This window comes from Puma concolor, chromosome C1 (genome assembly GCF_028749965.1).
Source record: "Puma concolor isolate L17-30 chromosome C1, mPumCon1.1.hap2, whole genome shotgun sequence".
Lineage (NCBI taxonomy): Eukaryota > Metazoa > Chordata > Mammalia > Carnivora > Felidae > Puma > Puma concolor.
Genome location: NC_141674.1, coordinates 168506895 through 168524809, shown reverse-complemented (window position 1 = coordinate 168524809; position 17915 = coordinate 168506895). Strand labels below are relative to the sequence as shown.

Sequence of the window (17915 nt, the reverse complement as noted above, 5' to 3'; positions counted from 1 at the left end):
GATCTGGGTTGGCCATGAATGGTATCTTCAGTAAGACACAAAGTCTGCAAAATGACACCTTCAGTAATGGATATCTATTATCTAAAAGGGTGGGGAAAATTAGATAATGGCATAAGTCATAGTACTTGAAATTTCTGAACGAATATTATTGCATAAATATATCAATCATGTAATTGTTGATAACTCAAATGAATATACTGTGATGTTATTGGTTAATGACTGCTTACCACATTGCCAAAGTGGGTTGTTGAGCTACAACCATCTCATGAGTCTCCCAACATAAGAACCATAGTGTTGCTATGACTGAAACCTTGCCATGGTGACAGGGTATCAGTTTAGTTGCAAAGAGGATGGGCTATACTTTGATGATAATTTGTTTTCACGTGTGCTTCATGCTTATTATTTATATCAGGTTTATGTAGGATTCCTAATAAAGGAGATAAGAAAATCTATAGATTTGTTCATTTTATCAAATCAAAAAATTTGACCTGACACATGTACTTGTTGTTATGACTCTGTCCTAGTACATCTCAAGGATGTATTCTTAAGAGAATTGTTTCAACCTCAAATGACATTAAATATTGATTGCATATATATATCTTCAGCAACAATGATACAAGTATTTTATATAATCAGTAGTGGAAATATCTGTTCTATCTATGTTTATTTCACTGGTTATGATTTGGCCATTAACAGTGAATTTCTACTATTTTTATTTGTGAAGCTAAAAGGCACTGCATGAATTTAACATTCCTTATTTCATCATATTATTGCCCACCAATGGCTTTCTGTACACTGGGCACACAGATGAATTAGGGCATTGTTGTAGGACTCAAGAATCTCTCTATCCTGGTAATAATTTTAATTGTGAAGAAATGACAGTTAATGCAAGGTCAACATATAATTATATGAAGAGGATTATGAGAACATACGGAAGGGGAAAAGAGAGGAGATGGGCTTGGGGACTAGAGGTAGTATGATCTAGAAAGAAATTTTATAGTAATCCACAGTGAATATTGAGGGCCTAAAATGAAGCAGTGGCACACAGTAGATGCTGAGTCAATGTCTGCTGGATAAGGCTGATAGAAGAAATATTTAGAAGATAATATCAATAAACTTAGGCCATTTATTACACATAGAAGCTAAGAGAAGGAAGAATTCAAGAGTTATTGATGACAGGCCTGACATACAACTAGTAATGTCATTGATTAAAATGGGGACTGCTTGGGGGCGCCTGGGTGGCGCAGTCGGTTAAGCGTCCGACTTCGGCCAGGTCACGATCTCGCGGTCCGTGAGTTCGAGCCCCGTGTCGGGCTCTGGGCTGATGGCTCAGAGCCTGGAGCCTGTTTCCGATTCTGTGTCTCCCTCTCTCTCTGCCCCTCCCCCGTTCATGCTCTCTCTCTGTCCCAAAAATAAATAAACGTTGAAAAAAAAAAAATTTAAAATGGGGACTGCTTGGAAGGGCCCTTATGTGGAACATATCATTCATTCAGTACCAGGCATGTTGAATTTGAAATATGCGTGAAACATCTAAAAATAGATGTCCCACAGACTATTAGGGGCAAAACAACTTGAACCTGCGAGGAATGTAGAGATTTCACCTATGGATTTAGGAATCTATGTCAATGCTAGAAGAGGTTATTGGAATGAATTAGATCATATAACACCCAAAAGAGGACATGAGTGCAGTCTTGAGGCATGCCAACACTTAGGGGCAGGCAAAAGAACAGGAGCTGGTGAAGGGGACCTAGAGTAAGCTTAGAGAACCAGGCAAGGCCAGTGTTTGTGGGCATCAAGGGGGAAAAGCATTTCAGGAAGGGACTTGTACCCAATACACGGGAAGACTGGAGAGACACCATGGGTTTTGCAGGAAGGTAAGGATAAACAGGAAGAAAGGAAGTGGAAGAACCACATCCCATGACCACTTAAGTCCTGCACCAGAGGGAAGATAGTGGAACACTCCAGCAATGAACCAAGTCAGGGAATGACTGTTGGAACATGGAGTTTTCAGCATTTTGTAAACAGAAAGAAAGAACCCAGTACAAAGAAAGTAGCCAAAACTATAGGAAAGAGAGAAGAAATGTAAAAGATAGAGAGACAGGTGGAAGTATATACCTCTTCCTCAGAGATGTAAAGAAAGTAGGTGCAGACAGAAGAAAATGTAACATCAGGGACAAACTCATTCAGCTTCCTCATTTCTCTACAAAATGGGAGACCAGACATTTGCTAATAAGAGGTTGGTGATATCAGTAGGGAACTTAAGAAGGATACATTTTCCATGGGGAAGCTGACTGGCTGTGTTTCTTCCCTTTAATAGGATCACTTTTTTCCCATTTGTCTGATTTATTGACCTGTTCTTCAGGTACATAACTTTTCACTATAGATGTTTCTAATTTAAGCAAATCTAATCCGTAAGATCATAGAATTTTAAAATAAAGGTATGGGATTATTGCATTGCCAAAAGAACTCTGTTTCAAAAAAAAATCTTTTAAATAGTGCATTCAAATAGTTCAAGGTCTTTTTGCACATACATTCCAGGAAAACATCTAATAAACAAAAGGAGGTAGAGTGACTGCTGTATCTGATTGTTATCTGCAGGGTTGGTCTTTCCTTCGTGCTCTTTTAGTGCAGTCCTGCTATACTACAAATGAATATCCCTTTCTTTGTGCATCCACCAATAGAGTGATGTGCTAGCATCTGTCCATCTTTTATTACATTTTGTTTAGCAAAGAACTCCAAGGTACCAAACTGGCTTGCTCATCTTGTAGTTTGTGTGCTGCTGCCTTTTCTACCCCCTCCCCTCCAGAATCCATTAACTATCTTAATGCACTCCACTTTGAGCTTTAAAATATCTGTCATCAGTTGGTGGCTTCCGTCACTTTTACTGTGTCAAACGTGTAGATAAGGAGAGGACAAATGAAGCAAGGAGTTAGGAAGACTTCTACAGTTACACCAATCGACAAACCTACAGATTTGCAATATTATTTGATGTGGGGTTTTGGGGTTTTTTTGGTCTGATACAGAGCCCTGTCGGCTTTTTAGCCTCATCTCTCTCAAGACTGCATAACTAGTAAGAAAGTACTTACTGTGGCTGACACCCATCAATTTCTCATTATTCAGAAAATGGGAAGATAAAACAGAGGAGAACGATTTCAGAATTCCTTATCAAAGTGAGCTAACTTGGTTTAATGAGTGTTAAGCAGTAATGTGGGCATTGCTTTGTTTTTTGCAATAATAATGAGATGTTGGACAAAGTTCTTGTGAATATAGGAAAGCATATGACCCGCAGTCCTTTCACTGCATGCCTCTGTTGCTAGTTCCTTCTAGTGAAATATTAAGTATAAAAAGGAAAATGTAATTGTACAAAGAAGTGACAAGCAGTATACTTTGGTGACCTCAGAAAGTACAAAGAATAATTCTGTTAAAGTTGTGTCCTTGGTTTCCCGAGCACTTTTCTCAAGTTGGGGGGGGGGGGTGGGAAATGAGCACAAGATTTGACCAAGCACTTCACCAAAGAAGGTATGTAATCAACCAATAAAAATAGGCAAAGGTGTTCAATTCCATTAGTCAGTAGGGAAATATGAATGAAAACCTATTCAATAAGACACCACTACACCTCCACCTGAATGGCTACAACCAAAAGGACTAACAATACACAATACTGATACCATGTGTTAGGGATGATGCAGAACAACTGGAATTCTCATGCATTGCTGGTAGGAATATAAATCAGTACAACCATTTGGGAAAACCATTTCAGAATCTATGAAAGCTAGATATATATTGATAGAGATAGATAGATGATAGATAGATAGATAGATAGATAGATAGGCAGATAAATTAGATCTATCCATCTAATGGCCCAGCAATTCTATTCCCATATATATATATATGACATAAATGAGTATTTATGTCTACCAAAAACATATATAAGAATAACCAAAAACTAAAAATATTCCAAATGTTTATCAATACTAAAATAAATAAATGGTGGCACAGTCATACAATGGAATACTCTCAGCAATTCGAAAAAAACAAACTTCTATGTACAACATGGATGAATCTGATACACATAATGTTGAGTGAAAGAAGCCAAACACAAAAGAATACATATTGTGTGATTACACTCTTATGAAGTTCAAAAATAGGCAAAACTGATCTAAGTCGATAGAAATGAGAATGGTGGTTACCTTTGGAGGGAGTGCAAACACCAACTGATTGGGAGTTCAAGGGAGATTTCTAGGATGGTGGAAACATCTGTATATCTTAGATATCAGTATCTTGTATCTTATATTTCCCATACATCTTCTGTTTCAACAAATGTATACATATGAAGAAATTCATTAAATTTTATGTACCTTATAGTATATAAGTTACATAAGTATATAAGCAAAAAAGGAAATTAAATGGTACAGATAGGAACATTATCTACCATATTAGTATATGTGAAAAATAAATGAGATAATGAATATAAGTTCTTAACACAGTGCTTGGGCTACAGTGAGTATTGAAATAGTGTCAGCTATTGATTTGGGATTACTATTGTTACTACTACTCTCACTGTCAGATATAACTGCCCAGAGCAATCATTAGGCTAATTTTTTGCTTTACATAAAAGTAAACTTCCCTAAATAGTATTGAGCCTCTGAATTCAGCTTCTAAGAACCATGCTCCAAACAACATTACTAGTTGTGTGTAAGAGAAAGCTTGTTATTATGGTAAAGTTTACTTCTTACTAAGGGTAAAATTTTTTAAATCTCAAAAATGTATTTAGTTCAAGAGTTTGTTCCCTTTCAGAATTAAGAATTTTTTTAAATTACTTTGAGACACAAATCATTATTAATCTAATGAAAAGATATCCAACCCCCTTATATAAAAAAAAATGAAAATCAAGTTAACAATGAGGTACTGTATTTTATCTGTCAGATTGGCAAAGGCAGTGGATAATTAGGCTGGTTAAAGGTACAGGGAAGCTGGCACCCTCTTACAGACAGAGAGCTCTAAGAGCATTAGTTTGTGCAACCATTCTGGGGTGCAGTTTGGCAACGTGCATTACAAGTTAAAACATGCTCTTTGTGCCAGTAAGTCCTCTTCAGGGTTTAGGTCCTAAGGAAATTATTGGGCAAGTATGCAAAGATGTCTATACGCAGTACTATTTATAAAACTGAGTTACTGAATATATGAATTCAGTGGAGTGCAAATATGATTGCCAGTATACTCTATTGAATGTCCCTTTCTCACTCCTCAGAAATATTATCAGATATCAGAAAGTCTCGTCTTATTGAAACTTTAGGCTCTTTATCCAGCTGAACACTTCCTTCTTCCTGGCTCAGGTTGGACCATGGGAAAGGCCATAGTGTGTTCTTCTCTTCTTCCTCAACCCATAATTTCTAGTTCTTGCCCGTTCCAATTGTTAGGGATAGGAGAAGGCATTAGAGAAGATAAATGAAGATAAAAGAAGGGCCAATGTTTTTGTGCTTAACGACAATCATTGATGCCCTCTGCATGGCAGGTGTCCAGATGCCCTGTCCCTGTCTCTCGAGGACCATGTGTAAGGTCTTCGTGCGGGTCTTTCAGTCCTTCCTCAGCTCCTAACACCAGAGCTCCACTCCTCAGCCTCTTACTGCCAGCATCCTAGTGATCAGCTTTTTTGTGTCAGGTACCAATAACAGAGCTCGAGCCTGACCACCTTTCAAGATGCCCTATTGACCCTAAGAAAACGCATCCAACCTTGACATGCCAAACTGAGATTACAGGTCCTTCAGCTCCAGCTCGTCTGCCCCAACCTTCCTATCCCCTACTTCACCTGGGATGAGGGGTGGATCACTAAAGTCAGAAGTTGCCAGACTAGAAAATGAGATGCCAGTGTCTCTTCTTACATGCACTTCTGGCTTTACCACTTTGACTAGATTCAGAAACATCTAACCAGGACAGAAGCTCATGATGCCAGTGAGTCCTCCAATCCTTATATAGTCTAGGGAAGTGCATGATAGGATGTTGGTAGCAGGATAAGTTTTACTGCTTCTTATAAATGCTACAAGTATGTGTCTGGGGGTCTCTTGGGGACTTTCTCTAAGATGCTGAGATATTTGATGCGAACTGCTTTCAGTTAGGGTCATGTCCTTCATTCTGAGGCAACCAAACTCCCATTCAGTATCTTTTTAACATTGTAAGAGTGCAAACCAGAAGTAACCCAAATAACAAAAGATTATTTAGATAAATTATAGTACATCCATATAGGTAAATATCATTTGTTATAAATCATGATCCAATTCTACATTTACTGACGTGGAAAGATATTCTTGATTTATTGCCATTTGAAAAATGTGAGTTACAGCATGTTTCCATCTATTCACATGTAGTATTGTGTAAATTGTGAAGTAACAGGTATCATTTTAATAATCTAGGTCAGGTGTTGGCAGACTACTACCTGAGAGCTAAATCTAGTGTGCTTGCCTACTTTCGTAAATAAAGTTTTGTTAGATCACAGCCATACTGGTGGCTGCTTTCCTGCTATCGTAGCAAAGCTTAGTAGCTGCAATAATATGGCCCACGAAGCTTAATATGTTTACAGAAAACTTTGCTGACTTATTATAGGTGATGGAATCATGGGTGATTTTTCTTTTCTTTTTTTTTTTTTTTTTTTTGTCTGACTATTTTCTACATTGAGCATACATTTATTGTGTAAATCATGTATCTATTATTAAACCATTGAAACCTGGTTAGAAAAAACTTATATTAATAATATTAAGCTGAAGATTAAACCTTGTAAGCAGACTCATAAAAATTGGATTATAGCTTCCAAAGTTACACTGCAAAAAATATATATATATTGATCTATAATGTAGTTAGAATACTATTTTGATTGTTTTTAAATTAAGACCTATATATGGACATGAGTCTTCTTGTTACCAACAGGATTAGTTTCTGAAAACTGCTTTTAGATGTTCACATGTACTGAGGCACCTGGGTGACTCAGTCAGTTAAGCATCCAACTCTTGATTTAGGCTTAGGTCATGATATTGTAATTGGTAAGTTACAGCCCCGCAGCAGGCTCTGTGCTGTTAGCTCTGTGCTGCTAGCTCAGGATTCTGTCTCCCTCTCTCTCTGTCCCTCCCCTGCTTGCTCTTTGTCTCTCTCTCCAAATAAATAAAAATAAACTTAAAAATAAAGAATTCCCATGTTCTTTTCATCATCTGTGTTAGCTTATTAGTCCCCTGAACCTGTGTTTCAGGAATATAGTGCTAAGTTTGAGGAATAGGTGGGTTAACCTGAGTAAAGTTTTGTTGTAAAAAATAACTATGATAAATAAATAGTGAAGACTGATTTCCTTCACATGGTTTATCAAGTAGATATGAAAACAGTTCCAAAACGAGAGGTTTTCAAAATGCTTAGAACTTTGGAAAATAAGGGAATCAATGTGGATCGCCACTTTGAAGAATTAAATTCACTTGGATGCATAAATTACAGACATTTGTTACAAAGGGCAATTCTGATGTAGCTAAGCAAATTTTGCTTCCCAGTCCTGTAGGATGAAACCTTAAAAAGGCGTTTAAGTAATCAGAAAATAATGAAGACAGTCAGAAGAACCTGCTAATTAACATTAGGTGAGGGAATACTTGAAAATAGAATTCATATTAACCAGAAGTTCCAGATGACATGCATCTTTATTAAAAGAAACAGAAGTAAACAATACATTAATTAAACTTCCAAATACACAAAATAAGGAGGCTTTAAAAATGCCAATAAGGAAAGAATAATATATAGAATAAATAAAGAATTAATAATATAATGGATTTTGATAAAAATATAAAACAAAATGAGAAATAATAAAATTAGGCTTCAAAGCTTATAAATTTACACATCCAGAAAGAATGCCAAAATTTAAATCTAGTATTGCTTAGTGGTTTTAGGATCTATTTCATTAACTAGCTAGTCTCAATCTAATGGCAGAATTTCCTCAATATGATGGAACCATTTACACATTGTCAAAGCAAAATTGATACCTACTATTCACAAAGATTAAGACTCTGGCCTACCTAGAGGATAAAAACTAAAACATAATTTATGTAAATGTTAAATATACCATATGTCTTAATATTTTTAAAGGAAAATGGCCTCCCTTGGCATCCATTTTACTAGTTTTAAGATATTCTCTACCTTCTGATTCAATTCACCTTTATAATATCTCTCATTACACCTGTTGCCATCATCTATGCTGAACTAGTAGGTATTCAAGCAAACCCCAAGTTTTCCAACACCTAAGCATTTCCTTATGTTTCCACCTGTAAGCATTCACTTCCTACTCTTTCTCACCTTATTCTATTCTTATCTAAATCTCACCTGCAAAATCTGGCCAAAATATCACTTCCTTTATGAAGAATGTCTCTTTCTTCCTAACCAGAAGAAATCACTTCCTGCTCCAAGCTCTCATAAATTAGAGATCTCTGAATGACTATCTCATTTTCCCTGCTAACCTTTAATTTTCTTAAAGTCTATACCTACTTTATTTACTATTCTCTTCAGTGTCTAGCACATTGTCAGTAATTAGCATTTTGCTAATATTCATTTGTTAATGAATAAATGACCTCTTCTGAAAAGGAGATACAGAAAGGAAATCTGTTTAATTTTTCTTAAAGAAATAGGAATAAAGAGGAAAAAAATAATTTTGTCCATATTCTCAATGTAGCCTGAATAATTTGTTGAAGAGAATAGATATTTTCATTTAAGGCAAATATGCCTTAAAACTAAACAAAGCAAGACTTTATCACATCTCCAGTGACCATTATATGCCTTTTATAATGTTAATGCCATATGAAGTCCACCCTCTGTGCAGGAAGATTAGTACACTACCCAGTGAATAGTTAGAGAAAACATCATGCTCATTTATGCCACCTACCAATCTGTGGGACATTATTCACTTTTGATGAGCCTTAGTTTTCTCATCTTTAAGATAGGAATGACTGGGATGCCTGGGTGACTCACTTGGTTAAGTGTCCGTGTCTTGTTTTAGGCTCAGGTTATGATCTCACAGTTTGTGGGATCAAGCTCCTGCTTGAGATTTCTCTCTCTTCCTCTCTCTCTCTCAAAATAAATAAATAAACTTTAAAAAATTAAAAAAACAAGATAGGACTAGTTATTTTCAGCCGTACCTATTTCACAAGTTTGTTGTGAGAGATAATAAGATAATGTAAGTGATAGCACTTTGTAAGTTGTACCGTTCTATAAAACTGTAAGAACATATGAGGGAGACCAATATAAGGGACAATAAAATAAATATGAATAAGAGAGAGAATGAGTAAATGACTAAAACAGGTCAGATTCCTTAGGTCAAATTTTATGAAAAGATTTTACCATGCAATAATTTAAGTTTCCATCACAAGAAACAGAGTAATTCCATAGGAGCAAATGTTAAGATTACTGTTATTTCACTGCTTTGTGAATTCTATAAAATTGGAAAATCAATCTAAGGGATCCTTATAGGTGAGGGAATTCTAAGCCAGAAATAATCTTCAATCTAATTTACTTAGTATTACCATTTAGGAAGATTGATTTTAGTCCCTTCTCTCATACTGTGGAGGTCTGTTTAGTAAAAGTCTAAGATCTTTTCCATCATACTTTATGGCATCCTGAAGTCTTAATAAACTTGCTGGAAAGGAATATATAGATTGTGAAACCCAAGGATAAAAAGAGATCTGAGCATTCACTTATTCCAAACACCATCCAGATCTGGAATTCAGCTATAGAATCTGCTAGTCTTGACCCAGATGGATCCAATGCAGGAAAAGGATGGAAATGAACTGTTGATACCTAAATCAAACACATAGAAATATGATCTGCTGGTATTTTTGGTGTATATGTAAGTGCTGGCTTTGCCCCATATGCAGAACAGACACACACTATCAGGTTGCTGCTCCCCTACTCACTCCTTCCCTCTTGGTGATCCAGGCCCATGGTACACAGCTCCAAGTTAGCTAAGGCAATTAACAAATAAGTGTTAGTTTTTCATTTCCTTCTTCTCTTAATACGAGTTTATCAGCGTATCTATAAACATTTTCTAAAAGCACCGGCTCTACTCAGCTTACATGTGTGATGGATTGGGCTGTTGCCTATGAAGTTCCAGTTTCTTTCCCAAAGGGGCCACTGAATAGAACCTGTGTTGAATAGCAAATGAACCCCGACGAGTTAGATTCTGTTAAAGTCACTCTGATCCTTCTTATAGCTTGCACCATGGGCCTTGAGAATTGTAAGCATTTAGTAGCTACATGATCAAAATGCCAAGATGTCTGTAAATGATTTGGCTAATCCTCATTATTGTGCTTCTGGTTAATGTCATTACTTAGAATTTATGACTTAGGGATGGCTGGCTGACTCAGGAGCATGCAACTCTTGATCTCAGGGTCATGAGTTTGAGCCCCACGTTGGCGGTAGAATTTACTTAAAAGAAAAATCTTATAATTTAGACTGGCAGTATTAAGTACAATGAATGAAATCTTTGCATCTTGTATTTTAGATAAATCACTTTGCCATTCGAAGAGCAGCAAAAACTTAACTAATCATAACCAAAATTAACCATATGTCTTCCCTCACCTATACCCCAACACCCCAATGTTAAAATTTTAACTTGGTATAAAAATTGAGTTTTAGCTTTATATTTATGTCCTAATTAAAGCATGAATAGTCAAATGAAACTACCATTGACTAATGACTTATTTCATGTTACCATCATATCATGTAACCATATTGGAAGGTAGTTGGTTTTCCTATATATTAAAGACCTCTCTGGAGCATAATTTACAACCGAAGGCTATCAGAAAGTTACCTGCTGCCAGTGGGAGAAAAAAGTCATGTTTCATAAGTCATCATATTCTTGGGGTGAGCTGATATTGGAAATTGATGGCATGGAGCTATTTTTCAATCTGGAGATTAAAACTACACCTAACAATCAAATTTCTAGTTTTAATTTCTTTTACATTAATTTGTCTGTGTTTATACCATGTACGAAGCTTTAATACGATCTTTCTGTGTCTCTCTTAGAAGATAAAGGGAAGTTAAAAGTCAACAGTTCCAGTCAGCCATCAAGCTCTGAAGGTGGCTCATTTCTCCTCAAATCAGGCACAACACCCCTGCCACCTGGAGCAGCCACTTCTCCCTCAAAGAGCACGAATGGAGCTCCCGGTACCTGTACCGTTCCTGAATCAGAAGAAGAAAAAGCCAAAAAATTACTGTATTGTTCACTATGCAAAGTGGCTGTGAACTCCCTGTCACAGCTAGAGGCACACAACACAGGTTAGCAGCTATCGTTTGAATTTAAATAATGTTTGTAACAAAACCAACCTTTCCCTTCAGAATACCATATCTTTTGTTGTTCAAACGTTGGGTTTGTTCAACGTCTTCTCCGCTTTTTTGATTCAAAAGACTGATTTTAAGAAAAGTATGATATGATAACTTTGGAAACAGCAGGCAAAAGCTTAAAGCAAGTTGAAGATAAAACTTATTCTGTTCTTTATTTTCTCAAAAGCATCTAATATTTCCCAAAACTCATTATGACAAAGTGACAGAGATGAAGATAAATATCTATGCACAATGTTCACTGCAACACACTTAGGAAAAAAAGGGGGAAACAATTTAAAAGTCCCTCAGTAGGGAAAGGTCAAATAAACTATAGGAACCCAATATGAGAGTATATATTACTCAGTCATTAAAATGAAATTACTTTATGGGGCGCCTGGATGGCTCAGTCAGTTGAGCGTCCGACTTCGGCTCACGTCATGATCTTGTGGCTTGTAAGTTTGAGCCCTGTGTCAGGCTCTAGCTTGGAGCCTGGAGCCTGCTTCAGATTCTGTGTCTCCCCCTCTCTTTGACCCTCCCATGCTCACGCTCTGTCTCTCTCTGTCTCTCAATAATAAATAAACGTTAGGGGCGCCTGGGTGGCGCAGTCGGTTAAGTGTCCGACTTCAGCCAGGTCACGATCTCGCGGTCCGTGAGTTCGAGCCCCGCGTCAGGCTCTGGGCTGATGGCTCAGAGCCTGGAGCCTGTTTCCGATTCTGTGTCTCCCTCTCTCTCTGCCCCTCCCCCGTTCATGCTCTGTCTCTCTCTGTCCCAAAAATAAATAAAAACGTTGAAAAAAAAAATAATAAATAAACGTTAAAAAAATTTTTTAATGTAATTATTTTAAAAAGTATATGATTTGCTATGTGAAATTTTCAGGATATTTAACTAGTATGATGCCAATTTTGAAAAAAAATACATACCTTTAATATACAAGCAAAACAAAACCTGAATAAAAAACTAAACTGAAGGGCACCTGGGTGGCTCAGTCGGTTAAGTGTCCGACTTCAGCTCAGGTCATGATCTCACTGTTAGTGGGTTCAAGACCCATGTCAGGCTCTGTGCTAACAGCTCAGAGCCTGGAGCCTGCTCAGATTCTGTCTCCCTCTCTCTGTCCCTCCCTCCTGCTTGCGCTCTGTCTCTCAAAAATAAGTAAAATGTTAAAAAAAATTTTTTTTTAACTAAAATGATAACAGTGGTAATCTCTGAGTGGTGAAAACATAGAATCTTTATTTTCTTTATGCTTCTGTATATTTTCCATATTTTCCTTCTAATGGACTCATGTTTTCCCATTTTTTACAATGAAAATGTGTCCAATAAGCAGCATTGTTTATAATAAATAAAAAATGTTTGTAATCAGCATTAAAATGATTATTTTTTTTAAAAAAAGCAATGAGAAATTCATCCTGAAGATAAACTTCTCAAGGGTAAGAAAACAAAGAGCTGTTCATAGATGTATTCTGTTCTTCAATAGCTATTTACCATATGTCTCTTTCTGTTTTAGGATCTAAACACAAGACCATGGTGGAAGCTCGTAATGGGGCTGGTCCAATTAAGTCCTATCCTAGACCTGGATCAAGATTAAAGATGCAAAATGGCAGTAAGGGGTCAGGACTACAAAATAAGACATTTCATTGTGAAATCTGTGATGTTCATGTTAATTCAGAAATTCAACTCAAACAGGTAATGTATCCTGAATTAATTAGTATCCACTGTTGTTTGGGTCACCACTTGATTTTTTATCTAATCTATGTAATGGTTCTCACTATGCTCACAGATAAATTTACTAACCTTTATATGAGGCACACAAGATACAACATGCAGATGCTAGCGAAAGAAAAAGCACCAAATACTTACGTACCCACAAAAGTGGGTACTTTTACTGTAAGTCAGATCCAGGATAGGTGTTAGGGACAGATAAGCACAGCAGTCATCTGGAGCTTGTAGTCAAGCAGGAACTTCTGGAAGGCAAGATGTTCAGCCTGTCTTTCAAAGACCCAAAATCTGTTTATGGAGACAGATTCATTAGTCATGGCAGTAACAACAGGCAAAGCAGGGTAAGTACTACAGAGAAAGGAAAGGAATAGAGGCATTACAATTGGGGGGGTGGGGTGCAGGGAGGGCACCTGGGTGGCTCAGTTGGTTAAACGTCCAACTTTGGCTCAGGTCATGATCTCATGATTCTTGAATTTGAGCCCCACATCGGACTGTCTACTGCCAGCACAGAGCCCACAGATCCTCTGTCTCCCTCTCTCTTTGAAACTCCCCTGCTTGTGCTCTCAATCTCTCTCTATCAAAAATAAACATTAAAAAAAAATTGAGTGGGGAGCAAGTCTTAATTTCAAGAGCACAGTGATCTTATTCAAACCACCTTGGAACTGTGGACTTAGAACTGGGAATGGAGTGACCAGCTATCTCTATCTAGAAGTTATATTTTACGTGGAATAAAGCTCACATTTAGATTCAGCTAATGCATCAAACTTTTTTCAGCACATTTCTAGCCGAAGGCATAAGGATCGAGTTGCAGGGAAGCCACTGAAGCCGAAATACAGCCCTTACAACAAACTCCAGCGGAGCCCGAGCATTTTAGCAGTAAGTTCACCTCACCTGCTCACCTGTTTTGTGGGTTTGCCTTGCTGGCTTGGGCAGGGACTGTGGTTTAGGAGGGTCTAGCGACTAATTGGTCCTGAAAGGTTTTGAATTTAAATAGCCCTCACAGACAGAAGTTTTAGGATGAACTGCTTAGTCCCTGCTGTAGGGCACCTTGAAGGAAGCTTCTTTACAGAAGAGAAACTGAACCTCTTTAGAAGCTAATCCCTTACTCATTACCAGGAACCTTTTCCAAAAGGCTGCCTTCTTTAGCTTATAAAGAAAAATAAAGGCTCAGGAACAAAAACAAGTAATGCCTGAGGAATCCTGGAATGGGCTGTACCTGGGAAGAGGGCTTGCTTTCCTAAAACAAAACTCCATTTAATGCCTTCTCCCTTTCTAGAGGGCTCTCCCTCTTCCCCCTCCTCCATCTCCCCTCTCCACCCCCACGTGCCCCTGCCTCCAGAAATTAAAGTGAGTGTTTATATTACTCTCTTTCCTTGTCTAGCAGGCATGCTGGTATTCAGCCTGTCCTACCTGCTCTCAATATGTGTTGTTTTCACTTTCTTTGCAAAAATACCCAGGGGCGCCAGCAATAGATGTCATATAAATACCCAGATGGATGGATTTCATAATCTCCCTGGGATTTAGCCCAGTGTGGCATTCCATTTGAGGTTGAAACCGGATTGGCCAGCTGGAGGCGATGCTCCCAGCTTCTGCAAAGCCTCCATCTGATGCTGCAAGCAGGTGTTACCTGCATTAAACAAATTCAGTGTGCAAAAGAGAGAAATTAAGGATTTCTCCTGATTGCAAAAGAGAGAAATTAAGGATTGATTTCTGACTTTATAGGAAGGTTCCACCTTGGGGTTCCTTTAAATAGAGAACGTTTCTGGTGCACTTACAATCATTTCCAACGACAGAAATTTGAGTCGGTTGCAGTTTTTCAGGGATCACCCTTTAAGTGGCCAGAGAGAGGGGTGTAAACTGACTGTTTTCATGACTTTTAACGAGTCCCTCATGTCTTGAACCCCAGTTAGCTCACCCTGTGCGGCTCTTCAAAGAGAAGTGAAAGGTCACGCATATTCTCAAAAACAAAACAAAACAACCCTCTCAAGGCTGCACTGTGGTTTAGGACAAGTCAGAATTTTAAATTTTTAAACTGAGCTCCATTATTTAAGCAGGAAACCTTCTGGGTATGTTTGCTTGTTCTTTGTGAGAAGCAGCATAAAATAGCTTTAGTATCTACTCAGAGAGGCTCTCCGGTGTCCTCCGTGTCCTCGGGGCCCAGGGGCAAAGGCCCCCAAAAAAGAGCTGAAATGGAAACAGATCAAAGTAAAGGTACGCCCAGAGCCTTTGCAACCAGCTTTGTGAACCTAATTTCTTGACTTCCGAGAGTAAAGATTTTTATAATGTGACTTCTCAACGTCCATGTCGCTCACCCAACACACTATCCCCACCCCGTCCCTGGTTTTCTCCCTCCGCTAGGCAAAACTTGCATTCCAGAAAGACATGATGAAGCCTTTGGCCCCGGCCTTCCTGTCGTCGCCCCTGGCGGCGGCGGCGGCGGTGTCGTCGGCGCTGTCGCTGCCGCCCCGGCCGTCGGCGTCGCTGTTCCAGGCGCCGGCCATACCTCCCGCCCTGCTGCGGCCGGGCCACGGGCCCATCCGCGCCACGCCCGCCTCCATCCTGTTCGCGCCCTACTGACCGCAGCCCGCCCGCCCCGCGGCGCGCCACCCCGGCCCCGACTCCAAAGACTAAGAAATCACTAGGCTCCAGAGTGCTTTTAGGGACCGCTCCCGAAATTAGGGATCTGAGCAGCACGGGCTTTGTCCCCCCGTTCTCCACCACCGCCCCCCCCCAACCCCTGCCGACCTCGATTTGTGTATCTGAGATATTTGGTTTCTTGCAAATGTATTGGTCAGAAAAAAATATATATCTATATCTATATACCATCCTCTATTTTCCCATGGGTGTGATCTGGCTTAGAAACGATAAGGAATCTTTTCCTGACAGACTTGAAAACTAGGGTCTTCCTCCCACGTCTGTAAATAACTCTGGAATCCAACTGAGCACATTCTAGTGTGGAACAAAAATAGGTGAACACAAGTGCTTGCTTGTGGATCCCATCTTACCAACGGATCACAACGTTTTCCTTCATGGTGTACTATTGTTGACAGGGATTGTGTACTGTTTTAGACCCAAGTACTGTTGTATCCTGTGTAGTACTAGATCTGTATCTCTTGTCTGAATTCAACATTTTTTTAGTCGCTGTGTAAATGTTAGGAAGCAAAGTAGCTTGAATTCTCTCTAAGAGAACAAAAGATAATGTATTTTCTTTATTTCACGTTTCATTTGGTGATATTGAAAAGAACTAGAAAGCCATATAACATAGCTATAATTACTGTTTGCTATTTTTGTTTAACTTATTTTGTAGCTTCCTCACGAGTTTGAGTTGCTAAGCAAATGTATACAACCAGAAAAAGAGCTTCCTCAATTGCACATTCTTGCATCTCTTGTGCATTCTGCAAGGAGACAATGAATCCATGTATTTCTACGTAATTATCTTCTTCATTTTTAACCTGTTTTCATTTGTTAACGATGCTACATAATTTTGTGGCTCCCTAATGCAATAATGTACAGAAGATAAAAAAAAAATTTATAATTGAACAATTTGTCTTTCTGTTCACTGAATATGTTGCAGGTCTCGCTCCCATGCCCCCCTTTCTAAACTGATATCAACAAGACTGGAATGTTTGTGGTATCAGGGGCAAGAGGCATCATAAAACAACAAAATAGAGTGAACTCTTTTAGAGCATCTATATCTGCAATCTGTAAATGGTAAAATGTCTGTGTATTTTTTTAAATGTACCTTTTCAATAAAAGTACAAAAAATAAAAATCTGTTTGTGTTTTCAAAGTTCGTTTCTCCTGAGACACCTCCAATTTGAAATCATCTGATGAACGATTTTCAGAAGGTGCAAAGATTGCTCCTTACGTATTTAGCATTTTCAGCTCTTATTCGAAGCATTTTTATTTGTCATGTTTATTCATTACTGTTCACAGCATCTGCACGATGCAAGACTTTACTGCTCTTTTCCCTCTGAATCCCTAAGAAGTCGGGCCAATCATAGTAGTAGCCTGATAAAAATTTGTGACTCTGATTTTTTTTAACCTGCTGTAAAGTCTTCTAAATCCCTAACCCATCTTTCATTTGTGTCCGAGGCATTTGTGATCTCCTTCCGTTCCACTCCAACCCCTTTTCCCATCAGCCCTTTTTTTTTTCTTCCACCTCATTCTAAGTGTAAAGATCAATATGTCACTATTTGTCCTGGTTTTCTATCTATTGCTGCTTAATGAACTACTCCAAAACTTAGTGGCTTAAAATAACAACCATCTTATTATATCATGATTTCAGGGGTCAAGAACTCCAGCCAGGCTTGGCTGGGCTGTTCTTCTATTCCTGGAGGCATCAATATGAAGTCTGTTGGTAATACTCAGTGGGTGGGGGAGGCTGGTCTGGAGGCCCAAGATGGCTTCACTCACATGTGTGCCTTGATGGAGATGGCTAGAAGTATGAACTCTATTGGAACAGTTACCAGAGGACCTGCACATGGCCTCTCCAGCTATGTGGTCTCAAGCAATTACATAGTAACTCAGGGCTCCTAGACAGAGAGTACTTCAAGAGGCCTGGGTAAAAGTCAAAAAGCTTCTTCTAAAATTGTCTCAGGACACTGGGTGGCTCAGTTGGTTAAGCGGCTGACTTTGGCTCAGGTCACGATCTCTTCATTCACAAGTTCGAGTCCCACGTCGGGCTCTGTGCTGACAGCTCAGAGCCTGGAGCCTGCTTTGGATTCTGTGTCTCCCTCTCTCTCTGCCCCTCCCCTGCTCATGCTCTGTCTCTCCCTCTCTCAAAAATAAACATTAAAAAAAAATTTTTTTTTAAGTACAAAATTGTCTCAATACTCCCAGCATGTCACTTATGCTGCATTCTACTGA

At 38.6% G+C, this 17915-nt stretch overlaps 1 protein-coding gene across 12 annotated transcripts in view; it reads left to right on the top strand.

Moving 5' to 3' along the window:
• Positions 1–16822, top strand: part of ZNF385B (zinc finger protein 385B) — a 429607-nt gene extending 412785 nt beyond the window's left edge. For all 12 annotated transcript variants that reach the window (XM_086719063.1, XM_086719062.1, XM_086719073.1 and 9 more), the window contains 4 exons: positions 11038–11289; positions 12836–13014; positions 13822–13923; positions 15406–16822. In XM_086719063.1, the coding sequence (XP_086575189.1) occupies positions 11038–11289; positions 12836–13014; positions 13822–13923; positions 15406–15624 (752 nt within the window). In that variant the 3' untranslated portion in view covers positions 15625–16822. The remainder of the gene's footprint in view (positions 1–11037; positions 11290–12835; positions 13015–13821; positions 13924–15405) is intronic.
• Positions 16823–17915: the final 1093 nt, after the last annotated feature.